The 19,350-nt window shown below is 38.1% G+C and overlaps 4 protein-coding genes across 4 annotated transcripts; 2 read left to right on the top strand and 2 right to left on the bottom strand.

Annotated features, from left to right (window-relative positions):
• Window positions 1–1,616: 1,616 nt before the first annotated feature.
• On the bottom strand, window positions 1,617–2,041 carry LOC106409465 (heat shock protein 90-5, chloroplastic-like). The gene is made up of 2 exons (XM_013850101.2): window positions 1,793–2,041; window positions 1,617–1,730 (listed from the first exon to the last, which is right to left on the bottom strand). The coding sequence occupies exons 1-2, from the start codon at window positions 2,039–2,041 to the stop codon at window positions 1,617–1,619; spliced, it is 363 nt and encodes a 120-aa protein (XP_013705555.2).
• A 2,944-nt stretch (window positions 2,042–4,985) lies between these two features.
• Window positions 4,986–6,339, top strand: LOC106391971 (cyclin-B1-2-like). Its single transcript, XM_048755177.1, has 4 exons — window positions 4,986–5,207; window positions 5,408–5,508; window positions 5,725–5,822; window positions 6,085–6,339. Exons 1-4 carry the CDS (start codon window positions 5,082–5,084, stop codon window positions 6,183–6,185), a joined length of 426 nt encoding a protein of 141 aa, XP_048611134.1. The 5' UTR covers window positions 4,986–5,081; the 3' UTR covers window positions 6,186–6,339.
• Window positions 6,340–7,816: 1,477 nt separating this feature from the next.
• LOC106391961 (protein CROWDED NUCLEI 1) lies at window positions 7,817–12,574 on the top strand. Its single transcript, XM_013832718.3, has 8 exons — window positions 7,817–8,227; window positions 8,485–8,694; window positions 8,862–9,115; window positions 9,196–9,466; window positions 9,554–9,637; window positions 9,802–11,807; window positions 11,895–12,042; window positions 12,149–12,574. The coding sequence occupies exons 1-8, from the start codon at window positions 8,081–8,083 to the stop codon at window positions 12,356–12,358; spliced, it is 3,330 nt and encodes a 1,109-aa protein (XP_013688172.2). The 5' UTR covers window positions 7,817–8,080; the 3' UTR covers window positions 12,359–12,574.
• Window positions 12,575–12,742: 168 nt separating this feature from the next.
• Window positions 12,743–17,608, bottom strand: LOC106391951 (histone acetyltransferase HAC2). The gene is made up of 12 exons (XM_013832707.3): window positions 17,370–17,608; window positions 16,084–16,879; window positions 15,733–16,014; window positions 15,256–15,645; window positions 14,971–15,171; window positions 14,744–14,886; window positions 14,356–14,659; window positions 14,108–14,247; window positions 13,958–14,036; window positions 13,470–13,868; window positions 13,143–13,369; window positions 12,743–13,054 (listed from the first exon to the last, which is right to left on the bottom strand). The coding sequence occupies exons 2-12, from the start codon at window positions 16,846–16,848 to the stop codon at window positions 13,012–13,014; spliced, it is 2,973 nt and encodes a 990-aa protein (XP_013688161.2). The 5' UTR covers window positions 16,849–16,879; window positions 17,370–17,608; the 3' UTR covers window positions 12,743–13,011.
• Between the last annotated feature and the right edge of the window lie 1,742 nt (window positions 17,609–19,350).

Genomic DNA, 19,350 nt, shown 5'->3' with positions numbered 1-19,350 from the left:
TGAGGGAAGCTGAGCAAAAGGGAATCATTGAACTGAAGTATTGCAAAGGGGATGATCAACTCGCAGACATTCTCACAAAGGCATTGGGCGGTTCAAGATTTGAAGATCTAAGGAAGCAGCTTGGAGTCAAGTCGAGATATGATTAAGGAGGAGTGTTAAACTATAATCTAATCTCTCCTTAATACATTTACATAAGTTAGTTATTTATGTTATTACACAAAGAGTTGTAACTCTTCAAGTTGTGTCCTTTAGTATAAAGAGTTGTGTCTCTTATACTTGTATTGATTCGATCTCTATATAAAGATCAATCATCTGTTGTAAACATATAACCGAATCTCAATAATACAAAAGTATTTTCAGAAAAGTTTATAAGCCTGAAACGTCTATCTTATTCTTTCTCTCGAACTCGTGTGTAACACATTGTGATCGTTGTGTAACACAAGCGGTTGGTAAAAGATTAACACAAGCAACCATTTCAGACCAATCACAGAAAAGGTGTTGTCTCCCAAACCTGTGAAGAACAGTTCTCCAGACACTTTCGCTGAAGGAGCAGTGCAGGAAGAGATGGTCTCTCGATTCTGAGCTAGCTCCGCACACACAACATAGACTTGGGTTGTTTTGCCCCCAACCTGCTGTCCTTTCTCTAGTTGGGAGTCGGTTGAGATGAGCAACCCAAAAGGTGAAAGCATGCTTAGGAATGTTTCCCTTATACCAAACTGCCTTTGTCCAACTAAAGATTCATAATTCGATTAGGTGCTACACACAACAGTCCTTGAGACTAATCAATTTACAGTTAATCATCTCACAGAAAGCTCTACATAAGGTTCGTTCCTCAAACCCTAATTTCCATTATGACCCACATAATCACACATGCATGATGATGAATGTTGAGGGTCCCTTATACGAGTATATATCCACACAAACACATGAAACGTTTGATTGAGTTATATGGAAAATTGAAATGAAACTGAGCACTAGTGTGTGTGAACCGTGGAAGCGTGCCTTTGGTTATGATTTGGCCATCCAAATATGTGGTACATAGAACTTAGTTTTGACACTATATTCTCTTGCCCAGATAAGAATTGTTTGTGATGATATACTATATGCTTTTTCCTAGATCGAAAGTATATATTAATGGCGTCTAGAGTTTGGAAAAGAGGATAGTTAACTTCTACGGTGTGTAGTATCATCAAACCTTTGGAAAAGGGACTATTAACTTCTACATTAAAAACTAGTATTAGGTTAAACTCATTTGACTTAAGATGTCAACGAGCTTTTATTGATTTAACTTCTAGTTAGATTATCTACAACTAGACTTATGAACTTAAATCTGATTTAGGAAACAATTAATTGACATATATCAGCTTTAATTGCAGAAAAAAATAAGAGCATGATTAACCCTAAGAGTTGAAATTGGGTTCTTAATAATTTTTTAATAATTAATGATAGTTAAGAGGTTGTAGTTAAGAAACACTTAATTTTTTGGCTCCAATGGTAAAGTTCTTAATTTGGGTTCTTAAGAAAATTGTGGGAAGTGCCTCTTGCTCCAATCTCTTTAAGTAATCATTTTAAAAATTGTCAATACTGAACTTAGAAAAGAATTTGAGTATTTATCGTTACGTAATGGTGATAGTGCCGTTATCAGGATCAGGCTTGATTCTAATCTCAAGCACACCACCATCTCCAAGCAATGCAGGCTCTGTCACACTCAAGAACCTCAGCTTATCCAACTTTCACCAAATTGAGAAGTACCAAGAAATAAAAATCGAAACTTTTTTGAAGAGGAACGAACTTTGGCTTGGTACTCGAACTTCTCGCCGGACCCTTCCTCAGCCGTCTCCTTCTCCGCCACGGCGGCGTCGCACTTCACGGCGAAGCGGCTGCATCTCTTCTCGAGGTTCCAGCTACATGAAACGCTGGTTCTCAGTCCACTGCCGGCGCGAGGGAGAAACGCGGTTCTGAGAGGAGAGAGACGGGTCGGGGTGAGTGGAAGTGAAGTCAAAGGAGTCGTGTAGAGGCTTCGACTCAAAGCAGGAGCCATTTTAGATGATTACAGAGAAGTAGTTGTGTAGTTGGAGTAACGTAAAGGAGAGAGAGAGAGACGAAGTGCGTTAGTGCAAGAGGCGCCTCTCCCGCAGGATTTCATGACACCCGCCTCTTACTTCTTTTTATTTTTTAAAAATATTTTTAATGGGTTTGGGCTTAAGAACCCACACAAGAGGTACCGTTAAACATGGTCTAACAGACTATATAGTACCTTCTTCTCATAGATATGCATTTTAAAAAAGACCAGACTGCTTTTAAGCAAAATGTGGTCAAATTAATCGTGTACCAAACCTACATTACTTAGTAATGACATTTACCATTTAGACAAAAAAAGAAGAAGGTATGCGTTGTATCCACCAAGTCCTTTTATTATCTATTATTTGCATAAATTTAGTTGTATATACATTTAATTTTCTTATTTGGAACTCTACCTATATAGCATTTGCTAACACATATGGATGTATAGAAAGTATAAGTACCCTTCCAAAAGCGATACGCTGGACTGGAACAAAAAAATTAGTTAAACATTACGAACCTCGTTGAAAACTCTTACCCAATAAAACTACTTAAAATTGAGTATATATATTAGATGATCCACGTATCATTTTCTCCTAAATATTTAACGAATCAACCTTGAAGCTTTGTGCGTTGACGTTTAGATAAAGTATATAGTCAGTAACCAATTCTTGCAACGAATTAAAAACAAAGAAAGAAATGCTCTCTAAAATTTAGACAAGGATATACATGCAGCTCATGCGAGATATAGATACCTTTGAAAATTGTTCATCGTTTCTTCAGATTTCAAATCCGAATAGCATTCTGAAGCACATAATACCATCTTGATTCTTGAAGGAATACATAAGCAAACAAAAGATTTTTAGTTGGTAGAAAGGAAAAAATGAGAATAGAGTTGGTTCTATCTTATATATAAAGTATTTATGTACATACATATGTTAGGAGAAAACTACCAAAACTATATGTGGAAGAGTTGGGTCGGATATTCGGATTAGCTTCAGTTTCTTGTTTTTTTTACTGAACGTATATTCGGATTAGCTTCCGTTTCTTACTTCTTCAATTCTTCAAAATCATTTCATTTTCTTGCTTTTTTCCACACTTCAACGAAAGTAAAAAGTGTACTGGCAATTTATCTCGACTTGGCTAGCTGAATTAGTTAAGTTATCTATGAATAATCTATAATATTTTAATAAGCAAATGCCTGGAAACTGATTGTCTCAGAAGATTTTGGTTGAAAAGTGAGAGTAACTTTACTATATAAAATTAAATTTGTCAGACAATCCTATGAAATAAACACCCACAAATAGCTGATTTTAATATTCACACAATATCTTTTCTGCGTGTCGTTGTGGTACTATTTTAATTATTTTTTTATTACTCTGACCTTGACTGGACCTCTCCACTGCGTCCAATATTTAGGGTTAAAATTTACTGATTTGACCAAAATTTATTTTAACTTCTTTACAATTTAGCTATCGAATAAAAAATGAAGTTGAAGATTTACGTCAAACTCAACTTCATTTTTTAGAAATGGTAATGTTCAAAATATGTAATAAAAATATGAAATGTTTAGCGCATGTCCAATGGACAGTGGGGATTGCTCTTACCAAAGAAAGAGATTTTGCTTCTTTATGAAAGACGAAAACTGAGATATTAATTGAACCAGAGTTAAATCAAAAAAGTTCTCTTCCGAGTTCTCTCCCACCTCTCTCTAAAACAGGTTACTTAATTATAGTTGAAAGCGGTAGCCGGTGGCTCTTGCCGCCGGTTACCATCCTTTTCTTTTGTTTTTGGTTGTGAATAGCTTTTATCTATGATCGATTTCGCGTTGGCGATTTCCTATTCGCGTTGGCGATTTCTTTTGTCGTGTTGACGATTTTGGGATGAAAAGTTCAACTAAGTTCAGAGCTGATTATCAGTCCCATCCTTTTCTAACTTGGGTGAACCTAAATAAAGTCTTTCTTCCGGCTAAGTCCGGATTTTAATCCATCCTTCGTAATTCATTCTCATCCCGTATGCTGTATCTTGAGATCTCTACCTCTTGGGTTAACTTCAGATCTCTTTTCTATGGGTCTAAATCTTACCCCTTTGAAGTTTAAGTCTTTGGCTTTGGGTTAGTATCCCTGATGAAAAGGGAGATGAAGATGTTGGTTTGACTTCGATCATTGTTAGAGAGATTCAGCAGAGTTGGTACCTTCCAGCGTTGAAGATAGTCTAACAAAGGGTCTCCTCAAATCTGATCGGGTCCTTCCCTGTGATAAATCACCAGAGATGGCTAGAGTTTCATTTTATAGTAGCGGTTATGGCGAAGGAGAGAGTTAAAAGAGTACAAGTCATGGTTCAATCAAGGTGTTGAGAAAGAGAAGAAAGCTTAGACCGGTGACTGGTTAGTCGAAAAGCTGCCGGAAAGGAGAAGATTTGCCGGTGAAGCTTGGGAATTGAGTTGCATGCCTCTTTTTTAACACGTGTATCTTTTGTATTATATGGTGAACACGTATGGATTGATGTATACTGTGTGTACTCAGGGCCGGGCCTGACATATGTAGGCCCAGAAGCAACTAAAATTTATTTGGCCATACAACAACTCTTTCTATAAAAAATCATTGCGGATTTGCTGTATATGCGTTTCGAACTCGGCACCCTAAAATAATTAACAACCAAATTTTGCCATCTGAACTGTCAGACATTTGATGTAATTGGTTCCTAAATTATTTTTAACACTATCGGTCCTCAAGCTAATGTTTGATGAGCTTGTGCTCAGGCCCGGCCCTGTGTACTGTGTACTCTTTAACTCATGGATAATAAAATACAATGTTGATAAAAAAGAAAAAAATTGAACCAGAGTTGTGTTTCAAAAAAGAAACTGAACAAGAGTTATCTCTCTCTCTTTTGGGCCAAAATACAAAATTAGTGGGCCAAGAGTCCGGCTCCCTAATTGAAGAGAGAGAGCCCATTATAAGACAGTCTTGCTTGCCCGCAGAGGAAGCTAGACGAAGAAAGATCTCGGCAGAAGAAAAGCAATGGAGTCTCCGAAGAAGATAGCTCATGAGATCGGCGGTGTCAAGAGAGACGCTCTTCGATTCGGTCTCAACGGCGTGAAGAGCGACATCGTCGGATCTCACCCACTCGAATCCTCTTACGAATCTGTAATCTTTCCCCCCCTAAATCGAGTTTATCGAATCAAATCTGTTTGTCTCTCGGGAGATTAGCTAAGAAAGGAACTTAAAAGTGTGCTCGATTAGCTTACTTCTTCTCATGTTTGCTGTTTCAATCTCACTAGAGCTCTCAATGGCTGCAAAATTAGGGTTCTTTTGTGGATCAACAGTTACTTTGTTTTGGGTTTCAGGGAAAGAGATCGCACGAGGCGACGAAGAGGACGATCATTGGGCACACCTACGGGTCTGCACTTCCTTTGAAGATGGATATGGACAGGCAAATTCTCTCACGGTAACATACTAGAACACTGATAGGTCTCTCTATGACTAGATCAGATTGCTAATAGTTTGTACATAAAGATTCTGTTATGTGTGTGACCATTGGGAAGCTAGTTTTTGGTTTAAAGTTAGATAAGGTGTTAACTCTTTGCTGTATGATCTGCTTGTGTCGGAAGAACAATGTTTGATTGCACTTTTCTCATTCTATCCTTATTTTTCTCTCTGTTAGGTTTCAAAGACCTCCTGGGCCAATTCCATCGTCAATGCTCGGGTTAGAAGTCTACACAGGAGCCATTGATAACTTTGGTTTTGAGGATTACTTGAATGGTATTTGTCCTTTACTCCTATCCTATTGCATTGCATGTTTCTCAACGCTACATTCACTTCTCTAGATCAGTAGATATCCTATTTGATGGTATCTCATTATGCACTAACAGAACACTATTAGATGAAAATCTATACTTTGATACTCGCAAGATGCCATTATTGATTGGTCAGATTAAGTAATGAAAGGGGTCTAAACGTGGCATTGGTTTTAAAATTGGATATCAGATTGTCTGAAACTTGTGTTTGTTTGTATCCCTTGCAGATCCTCGTGACTCGGAGATATTCAAGCCCGTAGACTTCCACCACGGGATGGAAGTTCGTCTTGGCATCTCAAAGGGCCCCGTTGCCCCAAGTTTCATGTAAGGCCCGCCCCCTCATGGGTGGGTTTTGTTGGATGTTCCCGTCATTTTAGCTTTTGATTGATAATGAATCCAAGTGTATGACTTCTATTCTCTCTTGACCTTAAGTTTGAAATCAGATGAAACTGGGCAATGAATATGTTCGATTAATTCTACTATGCTGATTCCAACAAATTGAAGACTCACCCGGACCTCATAATCAAAATTCTATTATATTATCTGCTGAACAAAAATGTTTATGTGATATATTTCTTCCATTTTCTATTCATGTTTCTTCTACTTAACTCTTCTCATGCTTACGTTGAGACCATAACTGAATGGAAGTTATGATTAAAAATGTATAATTTCTCTCTTAATATGATGACCCAGTTACCACTAAACCAGGACCTCATAACCGGTGATGTCTTAGGAGGAAACGTAAAGAAACTTAGTTTGTTCAGCTGGAACTTGTACACTCTCACATGGAACTTGTAAACCAAAATTAAGGACAAAACCAATTATACGTAAACACAAAAATACCAGAGTTGCAAAGGCACGCACAGTCACAATGATGGATGTCACGTGGAGACAGAACATATACTTGCTTGCGTTGTGTCAATACAGCACAGCTCTGAGCCACGTTGGCTTCATTTTAGAGCCAGAGTTGAAAAGGCACATTTGGCTTTTACATTTTTTTTTTTGTAACTGAAATTATTTTTAAATTTCTTTATTTATTTTTCTTCGAATTATCCATCTCCAACTGCAGATCTTGATATATTTTTCCTTTATGGTAAGTATATCATACAATAACTAAATTATCCGATTTTATTTTGGGCAATTGTCAATAATAGCACCTTTTGAAGATTATGTCTCAAAAATAGCATTAGAAGGAGAAAGTCACAAAAATGACATTTATTAAAGGGTAAAATATCTCTAATATCCTTGGTTTAAAATTAAATAAACAAATAAAAATAAATAAAAATAAATAAAATAAAATAAAATTAAAAAATTAAAAAAAAAGATTAAAAAAAAAGAATTTTTTTTTATAGTTCAGATTATATGTTTTCAGATTCGAAATTTTTATAATTTTTTTTTTGAAAATGTTTTTTTTAATTTTTTTTTTTGGAATTTTCCTTTTATAATTTAAAAATACTTTTTGAAACTGTTTTTAAAATTTTTATTTTTTATTTTAGTATTTATTTTTTATAAAATTTTAAACCCTAATTCCAAAACCCCACCCCTTAACTCTAAACCCTAAGGTTTGGATTAATTAACTCAAGGAATATAAGTGTATATTTACTTCTTTAATGAAACCTATTTTTGTGACTTTGAGCTTTAAGTGCTACTTTGGGAACAAAAACTTGGTTTGGTGCTATACTAGTCTTTTTCTCTTTTATTTTTAACAATGAGAAAAACTTTAAAAATAACCTCACTCAGAGTCGCAGTCTAAAAATCACTCTTCATGATCAGGGGTAGTTTCGTCTTGAGCAGAAAAGTAGCACACTTGCAGGCAGCTCATAACCGTTGTAAATCTAAAATTCCAAATTTACCCTTAGGGAACCTTTGAGCAAATAGCTAAGAATGCGCCCAAAAATGTAAAAAAAGAGAAAACTAGGGGTCCACATTTATAAATATAAAGTGAAAAAAAAAACAGAAAGAAATGATTCGCGCGAGCCACAGAGAAGAGAAGAGAGGAGAGAGAATGAGAAGTTGCTTAGAGACGTTGTCGGACTTCAAACCAGTTTCAGTACCGGAATTTAGGAACTCCGTTTAAGTCCGGGGCCGTCTAAAACAAAAAAGGATAAGCCTTTTCTTCTTCAGAGAGAGAGTGAAGTTAGAGAAGATCGTTCATTTTCGTAATTCAGGTGGTTGGGTGAGAGAAAGTCATGGTCTTTATTTGTTTCTGAGAAATTGGGAAAGATGTCGTCCACGCCTCTCAAGGTCTGGCAACGTTGGTCTACCACTCCAGCTAAAGGTCCAGACATGGTGACCGCTGTTACGGGTCGGGTCAGTGAGATCCAGTACGAAGACGATCCTAGAAGATTGCTCTCTGAGCTTCAAAAAGAGGTGGGCTTTTTTTAATTCTAATCTGTGTTCTTTGGTTCGTTACTTTCCTCTTTGGTATGTTGGGTTTCCTGTAATAGATTTGTGTCTCATAATTGCAACGCACGTGGCACTATGTTGACTTTGTAACCAACGTTGTGGCTTTTTATAGATTTCACCTGCAGTTATGGACGTGAAGTTTCATTTCAATAGTTCTTACTGTTACTATTAGTGCTTCTATTTGATTTTTACTTAGCTGATTTGTTTTTCTGCTGAAGCAGCTTTTTGAGTATCAACACAGTATGGGTCTTCTTCTGCTCGAGAAAAAGGAGTGGGGTTCTAGATACGAAGAGCTTCAACTAGAATTTGAAGATGCGAACGAGTGTCTTAGGAGAGAACGCAATGCGCATCTGGTTGCTATGGCAGATGTTGAGAAGAGGGAAGAGGGTTTGAAGAAAGCTCTGGGGGTTGAGAAGCAATGTGCACTTGATGTAAGAGTCCCCAACTTTCTCTGTAATGATTGTATTTATTTTTTTGAGATAGTACAGATACAATTATACCAAATACTTCAGGCAGATTCGTTCGCACAGATCTTTTATATTTTACATAGTTCGAGTATGATTATTCTAATTGGGTCACTTTTACAAAATTGATGCAGCTGGAGAAGGCTCTGCGGGAGTTACGCTCTGAAAACGCAGAGATCAAATTTACAGCTGTCTCAAAGTTGACTGAGGCAGATGCATTGGTCAGAAGTGTTGAAGAGAAGTCTCTGGAAGTGGAGGCAAAGCTGCGTGCTGTTGATGCAAGACTTGCTGAAGTTAGTAGGAAGAGTTCAGAGGTGGAGAGGAAGTCCAAGGAGGTGGAAGCTCGAGAAAGTTCTCTTCAAAGAGAGCGGTTTGCCTACATTGCTGAGTACGTATCCTTTATGCTTTGATTATTATTAGGAGATGATGACTCGTTGGTTCAACGTGTTTTGCTTTTTCTTTCCTCAGACGAGAAGCAGATGAGGCAACCTTGTCAAAGCAGAGGGAGGACTTGCGTGAATGGGAAAGAAAGTTGCAAGAAGGAGAAGAAAGAGTTGCTAAATCTCAAATGATTGTGAAGCAGAGAGAGGATAGGGCAACTGAAAGCGACAAGATTGTCAAGCAAAAGGGAAAAGAACTTGAAGAGGCTCAAAAGAAGATTGATGCTGATAACCTTGCCTTGAAGAAAAAAGAAGACGATATCACCTCAAGAATAAAAGCTCTTACTTTAAAGGAGCAAGTAAGCAGCTCGCTTTTCCTTGTAGTATTCTTTTATTATTTAAAGTGGTTGGAATCTTGTCCATTTACATACTTTTTCTGGATGTAGGAAACGGATGTGCTGAAGAAATCCTTAGAGACAAAAGAGCGAGAGCTACTATCTATGCAAGAGAAACTGGATGCCAGAGAAAAGGCATGCGCTCTCTCTCTCTCTCTCTCTCACACACACACACTCTCTCTCTCTCTAAATAAATATAGAAATATCTCTCTGTATTAGTAGACTGTTTTATATTTGAAAAGGTTGATATCATTCTGATTTTTGACTGTGCTAGTTGTTTTATTTTGGCTAATTGACAGGTTGAAGTTCAGCAACTAATTCATGAACAGCAAGCTAAGTTGGAGGCAACACAGCGTGAGTTTGAGTTGGAAATGGAGCAGAAAAGAAAATCTATTGATGACAGCTTGAGGAGTAAGGTTGCTGAGGTGGAAAAGAGGGCGGCTGAGTGGAAGCACATGGAGGAAAAGGTTGCTAAACGTGAACAGGCATTAGATAGGAAGCTGGAGAAGCATAAAGAAAAGGAAAAAGATTTTGAAGCAAGACTGAAAGGCATAAAGGGCAGAGAGAAAGCCTTGAAAAGCGAGGAGAAGGCATTGGAAACTGAGAAGAGAAAACTGGCCGAGGATAAAGAAAATATACTCAATCTTATAGCTGAGGTGGAGAAAATAAAGGCTGAAAATGAAGTACAACTATCAGAGATTCGTAAAGAGAAAGAAGAGCTTAGAGTTACTGAGGAAGAAAGGTCTGGGTATCTTCGTCTGCAAACCGAATTAAAGGAGCAAATAGAAAAGTGCAGGTCTCAGCAGGAGCTGCTTTCGAAAGAGGTAGAGGATCTGAAGGCTCAAAGGGAATGTTTTGAGAAAGAATGGGAAGAACTTGACGAGAGGAAAGCTGAGATCGAGTCCGAACTAAAGAATATAACTGATGAGAAAGCAAAACTAGAGAGAAACAATCACTTGGAAGAAGAGAGGTTAAAAAAGGAACATCAAGCAGCAGATGACAACATGAAAAGGGAGCTAGAAACACTTGAAGTGGCAAAAGCTTCATTTGCAGCTACTATGGAGCATGAGCGTTCAGTGATCTATAAGAAAGCTGAGAGCGAAAGAAGTCAGCTGCTTCACGATATTGAAATGCTCAAAAGGAAACTCGAGGCTGATATGCAGAGTAAACTGGAAGAAAGAGAAAGGGAGTTGCAAGCCAAAGAGAAATTGTTTGAGGAAGAGAGAGAGAAGGAACTGAGCAACATTAATTACCTAAGGGACCTAGCAAGAAGAGAATTGACGGATGTGCAGATCGATAGACAGAGAATAGAGATAGAAAAGCTAGAAACTGATGCTAGCAAGAAACATCTTGAAGAGCAGCAGACAGAAATCCGGAAAGATGTTGATGATCTTGTTGCCTTAACCAAGAAACTGAAGGAGCAACGGGAGCAATTTATTAGCGAGAGAAACCGTTTCCTTTCTTCCATGGAAAGTAATAGGAACTGCAATCACTGCGGTGAACTGCTTTCAGAGCTTACACTTCCTGACATTGACAACCTGGAAATGCCTAATTTGTCAAAACTGGTTGAGAACGAAGCACCACAGCAGGAGATGAGGGATATATCGCCAACTGCTACCTCCTTAGGATTGACAGTTCCTGGTGGGACAGTGTCATGGCTCCGGAAATGTACTTCAAAGATTCTTAAGTTGTCCCCAATAAAAATGGGAGAAGCCTCTGTTGCTCTAAATTTTGCTGACCAGGAACCTGAGTCTACTGAGCTAGCTAACGCGAACAGTGGGCCATCAACTATGCTTCAGGTCCAATGTGAAAGCCTCACAAGAGAAGTTGAAGTCGCCAATGCAAACTCAGACGGTGATCAAAGCAACATCAACAGCAAGGCTCAAGAAGTTGATGCAGATTCTTTGTCTAATCCAAATGGTGATGATCAATTACGCATGAGAGGGAAAACCAGAGTCAGAAGAACACGTTCTGTCAAAGCTGTTGTTGAAGATGCCAAAGCTATCTATGGAGAATCTATAGAACTCAGTGAGCCCGTTGATTCAACAGAAAATGTTGAGGACAATGCTGAAGGAACGGGCGAACCTGGTCGTTCTGATAAAGGAGCTTCAAAGAACGGACGGAAACGTGGACGTATGGGTTCTTTGAGAACTTGTACTACTGAGCAGGATGGTAACGAGAGTGATGGAAAATCAGATAGTGTCACCGGAGGAGAACGTCAGCGTGGGAAGAGGCGGCAAAAGGTTGCATCAGAGCAACAACAACAAGTTGTGGGACAAAGATATAATCTCCGGCGATCTACAAGGTTACTTCAAATCTCATTTACTTTCAAATCTTATTCTTCTTTTTTGTTCAGTCTAATCATTAATTGTTTTGACATTTGGGTTATTAGGGTGGCTGGAAAAACCGCACTTGGTAAGAAGAATGAAGAGACTACTGGTGGAGTGCAACAAGACGATGGTATTTACTGTACTCAAACCACTACAGCATCAGTAGGCGTTGCTCTTAGCGATAATGGAGTAAGCACGAATGTGGTGGAGGTAAAATGCTCTCACAAACAACTAAAGCTTCACCTCGTTTTTTTTTCCCCTTTTCTTTTGATTTCTCTTTCTTGACTTATCTGTTTATTTCAATCTGTTTCAACAGCGTGAAGCCATGGCAGACTTTGAGGATACAGATGCTGGTTCGCCCAAAAGAATAGGTGAGAGTGGAGCAATGAGTGAAGAAGATGTGAACAAAACACCTCAAAGGGCTGACTCTGGAAACGAGTATGATGGTGAAGAAGATGAATCGGAATCAGAACATCCAGGGAAAGTCTCCATTAGTAAGAAGCTCTGGACTTTCCTGACGACGTAGCCCCCATCTTTGACCAGGGTGTAGTTCGCATATGATGTTATAATCTGTTGACAATGTTAGTGTTTGCTTTTTATCTCTAGTTATCGTAGGAGCCTTTTTTGTGTGGATCTTTTTCACCAAAGTGTAGTGATTTCTTTCTAGGTTTCTACCACTTTGTTGCTATCTGGTTAAAAGAGTATACTTCTTTGGTCTGTTTTAGATGATTATTTGATCTTATGAGAGTAGTCTCCCTGTAACCACAAAGCGTTTTCATTTGAACTACTCTGGCATGTTTAAATAGTTAAGACTCAAGAATTCTTGATGGATTTTAACGACTTCAAATAAAGTGCGAGTAATGGAGTGTACCAAATCTTAGACGGAAACGAGAAAGCAAGATGATGCAAATCAGACGAAACAAACATCTATTCTTTCCAAGATTATTCAAGCTATAAATTAAGCTATAAGCATTAGGCGCCTATCTTATTCTCTCTCTATTGAACACTAACAAGATCCTTAACGACAAAACTAAAGGACAACAACACTGACCATTCTTGACAGAAATGGACAACGATAAGCATTTGATGTAAGAGAAGGGTTTTATGATCTGTACATTTTCTTCTATAAGCAGCATCACAATCATAAGGAATGTACAAACTAAGTCCTTTGGCTCTTCTTTAGTGCCGCAAACCACTCCTAAAGAAGTGCTCCTTCGTATCTCTGAGAACAGAAGAGAGTAACATCAAGTTTAAAAAGATGGAGTTGCAGAGATGAGTAAAATCATAAGCAATACCAATAAAAACTTTACCTGCAGCGTGGTATGGAGCAAGTGGGATCTTGGCAATGGAATGCGTGAATACTTATCATCTGCCGAAGATTATTGCAAATATTACAAGCTCCTCTCTTTTTGATTTCACACACTGCGCTGTGACTGAATAGTGTTTTAACATCATCGCATTTCGGGTGTGAGCACGAACCAGTGGCCATGGTTCTGCACGTATGTGCATGCAACAAAGCCTCTATTATCCCAAGAGCCTGCAAGTAAGTTGCATAATTCAGAAAACATAAAAAATATATGTACCAAAGAAAGAAACAGAGTAAAGGTTTTGGTTTGACCAAAAAATAAAATACTCACCCCTACGGTTCTAGGCGGCGTCCCGTGCGTGGAAGGGGTCATTGGGAAGAGATGAAGCAGACGAAGGACTGTGTTCTTCTTGTTATAACATGCAGTGCAAACTCGGCAATCCGAACAAATCAAACAAGAGTAGTAAATCGTTTTTGAAACATCCTTTTGGCAAGTCGTACAAGTCACTTGAAAGAAGCTGCTGTTGGAGTTCTCAGAATGATGCTTGTCTGAAGAGTGAAGATGGTGTAGTATCATCATCGAAGAATGCTTGGCGCGTCGGAGCGTGTCAAAGCTGTAGTTATGCTTCTGAGAAAAGCCTAAGAACACTTGTCTGCTCTCGAACATACTGTTTTCTAGGATGACATCATTATCCTCAGTTGTTGTAGATTGTATGCCGTGCACCTGAACCTGTAAAAGTAAAGCAAAATCCCAATTTGAAAAAAAAAAATCACTTTTAGTTCCTAAACTAAAGAAAAAATAAGAATGCTAATAACAACCTTTGACAGAGAATGCTTCTCTTTGTCATTCATAGTATGCGTGTGTTCCCCAGGAAGCTCTTCTTCTGCATCATGGCATCTGTTTGCAATAAAGGGTTTCGTTAATATAACCGAAATCAATTACACAGAGAGAAACAGGTGACTGATTACCTTTCACACAATTGAAGATTCTTGCACTTCCCGCAAAACCATCTCAATCCCGACAATATAACCGCTGAGCAGCGTGTGCATGAATAATTCAGTTCCACCACCATGAAATCCTCCTTGTTTTGAGATATCAATTTGTCCAGCTACACAAAACAAGAATACTTCAAAGGTTAAACACACTGAAACATTTCAAAGGAATGTATCCATATACAAATTTTAAGTGCATTCAAAACATATAATGATCATATAACCTTTTGCATCATGAGAATGTTTTTGGCATCATCAACGTCAAGATCATCCTTACTTTTGACACCCTTTAGTGCTCTTCTAGAAAGCGATTTAACCTTCTTCTGCAACTCGTCCACACTTTCTCTCTCAAAAGCCTGAGTCAGGAGCTCAGCATTATCGGACCAGAAAGATCCTTCAAAGTAAGGCAAGCGTGCAGCTGTAATGTTGCATGTAGATTCTTCTGCCGAAACGAAGAACCGATCATACAAGTTTGTAACACTCGTCACTACCCTCTGCTTGGTTGCTTTATCCAGCAACGACTGATACCTGCAATAATGTCTATAATTTTAAAATCCAATTTCCTCGCAAACATAAAAGCCGAGTAGAGAAAAAGGAAGAAAAGAGACTGACCATTGGCGAAGCTTCCTAGTGTTGGGTGTTTGCTGAGTCTTAGGATGAGAATACATAATGTAGTCTTCTCCTTTTCGAGGTGGACACGCCCATATATAACCCGTAGTGAAACCCCGAATCTTACAATACTCGAGATATCCAATCTATCAAAAAGAAAAAGGGAAAAAGTCAATAACAACTTAGATTCTAAGCATGAGTCCTAAACAGAAAATTAACGAATGGATTACCAATATTTCATGATAAACGAAAGTTCGTAGAGCTTCTCCTGAGAATGTCACTCTCTCGGGTCTAAAGTACTTGACCGAATCGAGATACCAGATGTATATGCTGCGTTGGTTTGGTTGGCTACATTCTGATCCAAACTCTTGGACAAACAACGCAAAGATGCATATATCAACTCCTTCAACTTTCTGGAACAGAAGAATGACCTGAGACAATCGAAATTAGTTACAACAAAGCATGGTTTGAGATACATAACTGAATCGAAACAAAGCATGGTTTACTTTTCTCACCTTGGATCTGTAAGGGAATTCGCTAGGGTAATGCTCTTTGTGAAGCAAATCCGCAAATGTTTTGTTGACGTGTGAGGTTCTGTCAGCTGAAAACACGACTCTGAGAGTAAGGTCATCAGGTTCTTGTACATCATCAACGCTCTTCCCATTAGCCTTTGCCGTTTGGAGTCTTTCTTCTTTGAGGCGTCTGGATAGCCTCCGTTCTATAAAGTGGCTGAGGATAGTTTCAGGCAAATCTTTCGCCCCCAGATCTGTATTCTCGATACTTTTACGCTCCTTCAGCAAACAGTAGGGACAAATGTAGTCTGCTGTTTTGTCAATGTCTTTTTGTTGATTGTAGAGACCACATATCTGATGTTGCCACTTTTCGCAAGATTCACAATAAACCCACTGCACCACAGAAAAAAAGTAACTTAAGTTGTAAAACATGATGTACTTAGAAATATATATATAGGGACAGAGAGAGATGAAGTTTACCTCTTCTGTGTGTTGATTGTCAGCGTTAAACATTTTAAGCATATTGGCTCTTGCGACAGTGACTCCAAATAACGTGAAGTTTTTTCTGCAACGATTGTAGCAGGGATTACAGATTTGATGTTGCGCATCACTTATTTTCTCCTCGGGGATGTAATATGAAGACTTGTCTTTGATTTTGCGGGAGCAAAGAGAACAGTAGATTGGTTGTGCTGGTAACACGAGTGTGCCATTGCCACACAATTGACATAGATCCTTTTGGTCACACGTTTCTCCAATTCCTCCCTGTGGAAAAAAAAAAGATTAATTAGCAAACAAATAAAAAAACAATGGATAAGGCCAAACAATTGTTACCTGAGTACTTCCCTCCTTGAGGCTCTTAATATGCAACTTTATTTCTTCTTCTGTGAAACGTTCCACCAGTGAGACACCTCTCTTGTTACGCTTTTCCATAGGCACTGAGTCAGCATTAACCTCACACTTAGTCTGCTCTCCACATTCCATCGGCTCAACAACGTCCACTCCAGGTCCCAGTTTCTCATGCTTCACCAGCCTTTCCTCGGTTTGAATCTCTCTCTCGACGGTATAGAAGTCGTCAAAAGAATAAACCCGGGTTGCATGTGGTCTTGCAGGTTTCACAGTTTTGCTAGTACCAAGACCCTGAACATGCTTACTGTCCAAAGGAGAATTGTCCATCACACCTACCTTCGTTACGTCAGAACAACCGCTACCATTCTCAGGGCTACAAACTGGCGTGGGAACTTTCTGCTCCGGACATATCTGAAGAGGAGGGAGTCTTGATGAATCGTTCCAAGGAGGAAGACTCAGCTTTGTTGGTGTTTCAGCTCTCTGTCGCTTAGACGGAAAATCACCAATCTCTGACTTAAATATATCTCCAAAAAACTCATCCTTATCAGACCCAAAGTTTAACAGTCTTGGTACTCCGATATTATAATTAAACCTTCTGGATGCTAAGTACTGGGCCTTTCTATCAGATGCAACATCCAGATCAGGTAGCATATTCAACTGATGATTGAAAACATGAAGGTCTGGTTGATTAGCATTGGGGTTAAGATAGGCAGGCATCATACACCTATACCATTCAGAAGACGGCTGCATTGGCTTATAATCAACTGATTCTGAACATTCCCTGCACATTACAACCAAAAGAACATTGAGAATGTTAGGATCAAATCGACAGTTAACATAACCAAACAAAATGTATACAATCTAGTAGATTGTTTTTGCTTGTTGCACAAGTTAAGACTAAGTGATGGATCAAGACTCAAACACTAACAAAAAAAACAACAGAGATCGATAAATCCACCTGAAACGAACCAATCAAATTCACAAGCTAAAAGCTAATCAAACAATCAGTGATCTCAAATAAGGCTTAAAGGTCGATGCTTTTTTTTCACGAAACCCCCAAATTGATTTAACATAACATTCTCCCTTAAAAAACCTCAATTTCGAAGCTCGAAACCCTAAGCGACGCATCACGAAGACCTAATTACAAACGTAAGCTACAATGCATACTCCCCCGGCGAAAACCCCTCTGTAATCGGTAGGGACAAGTAACGAAATCGCACGACAAAACCCTAAATCGAAGAAGAAGGAAGGAGGAAGAGGAACGAACGAACCTGTTGTTCAAAATTCGAATGGTGTTTACTGTGTGGGGTTGGGTTGGGTTCGCGCGCGCAAGTAGTGGGAGAAGACAAAGAAAAGATGTTGAAAGTGAAAGTCTTCGTTGATCTCTCTCTCTTGTTGTTTGCTTAGGGTTTCGGCAATTTCTTAATCTAAAGTATTGTTTCTTTGATTAATTTATAGCAACTTTATCTCTAGTTGTGAGGGTTTCCTCTCTAATTTAATGTCTTTTTGCGATATTTTTTATCTATTTAACTTCGGTTGTTTCCTAATTACTCTCGGTTTAAGTATTTCGGTTTTTCACTATCCTACTATATAATAACAGCTAAATTGGGGCTTTTTAAGCTATGCCACATAGGCACAAATATTATCATCCAACCAAACTGCCATGTCATTTCGGACTGGGCTTGGATTTTAAAAAAATTAATCAGCTTTGCAGCCCTTTTGACCCATCGCGCAGCTGTCTCGATCCCGTTTCGCAGCCCAGCCCATTTGCCCAGCCTTTTGTCGATTCTATTTCATTCGCAGGCCTCGCCCATTTTTTATACAGATAGCAAGTTTATTGTTTCATATATGATTCTTAGTATTTGAATATAACATATAACATATAAATCTAATAATATTAAAATATATTTTGTTTTTGTTAAGGGTAGTAGAACATCTGACCTGAAAACTGAAGAACTAAAATATAAAAAATGAAAATTATATGATATTCATAAAATTTTCCATCTGCTTTGTCTTAAAAAAAATTAATTACGTAACTAACATTGCATGATGTTACGTACAAACTTTTGTTAGCTTTTATTTTGTAGTTTTATGATAATTACAATAGTATACATAATGAGAATGAATAATATATATAGAAATTATGTCATTAGTTATTGAAACTACTTTAAAAATTTAAAATATTTATTTTTTATTTTATATAATTTTAAATCTAAATCCCAAATCCCCACCCGTTAATTATTACCTTAAATAACCACATCACATTAAAATCTTTCATTTTACTAAATTTAATAAGTAAAATGACACTAATATTCTAGATATATTAAAAATTACATTGAAAGTGGAATAAGCTTACATTGAAAATGGGTGCCCCTTTCATGCTTCTAAGGAATTTAAATAAAAAAAAGGGTTATGCAATGGAACACGTCTCATTGTTCCTTACCTAGGTGAGCGTGTTATTAGAGGTGAAATAGTTACAGGCTCTCATATTGGACATAAAGTGGACTTTCCAAGAATCATACTATCGGAATCAGTAACTAAACATCCATTCACCCTTGAAAGGCGGCAATTTCCAATCAGGCTATGTTACGCAATGACAATTAACAAAAGTTAGAGCCGGTGTTTGAAATGTGTCCTATTGTATTTGCTACAACCCGTTTTCACCCATGGACAGCTCTATGTTGGTCTTTACCGAGTTATTACCCAGTCAGGCCTCAAAATTATACAAGAAAAGGATCAAAAGATAGGAAGGGTTAAAAACATAGTCTACAAAGAAATATACAACGGTCTACCTGGCTCCCCTAAAAAAAAATATTATTTTGCAACACAATTCATAACACAATCCAAAAATACTAAATTCCTTTCTCTCTCCCCCAGAATCACGATCAGATGCTCACCCAGAGCAGATTCCCCGGAATCACGAACAAATTTCTATACCATAAGATGCAAGTAACCAGTAAGTCTGCCGACCAAAACTCTCCGAACTCAATAATGAATCTGTACTAACAAAATTCTTTTATAATAATAGGCCCACTCGCAATAGTAAATGCCATCTCTACAAAACCGTTCACAATATACTTCGCAAACATCGTCTACGTCTTATCTTATTTTTATTCCTTTTCGTTAGCTACCAAACTCTATTCCCTTTGGACAATTACTTATTTATACTGTCAAACTATTTAGTTTTGAACTATGTGAACTGGATAACGTTCCCTTTGGATTGGATTGGATTGGATTGCGTTTACACAGGTA

The sequence above is a fragment of the Brassica napus genome, chromosome A2, assembly GCF_020379485.1.
Source record: "Brassica napus cultivar Da-Ae chromosome A2, Da-Ae, whole genome shotgun sequence".
Lineage (NCBI taxonomy): Eukaryota > Viridiplantae > Streptophyta > Magnoliopsida > Brassicales > Brassicaceae > Brassica > Brassica napus.
Note: the sequence above shows the minus strand (reverse complement) of the source record. Positions and strands in the feature narration are given on the sequence as shown.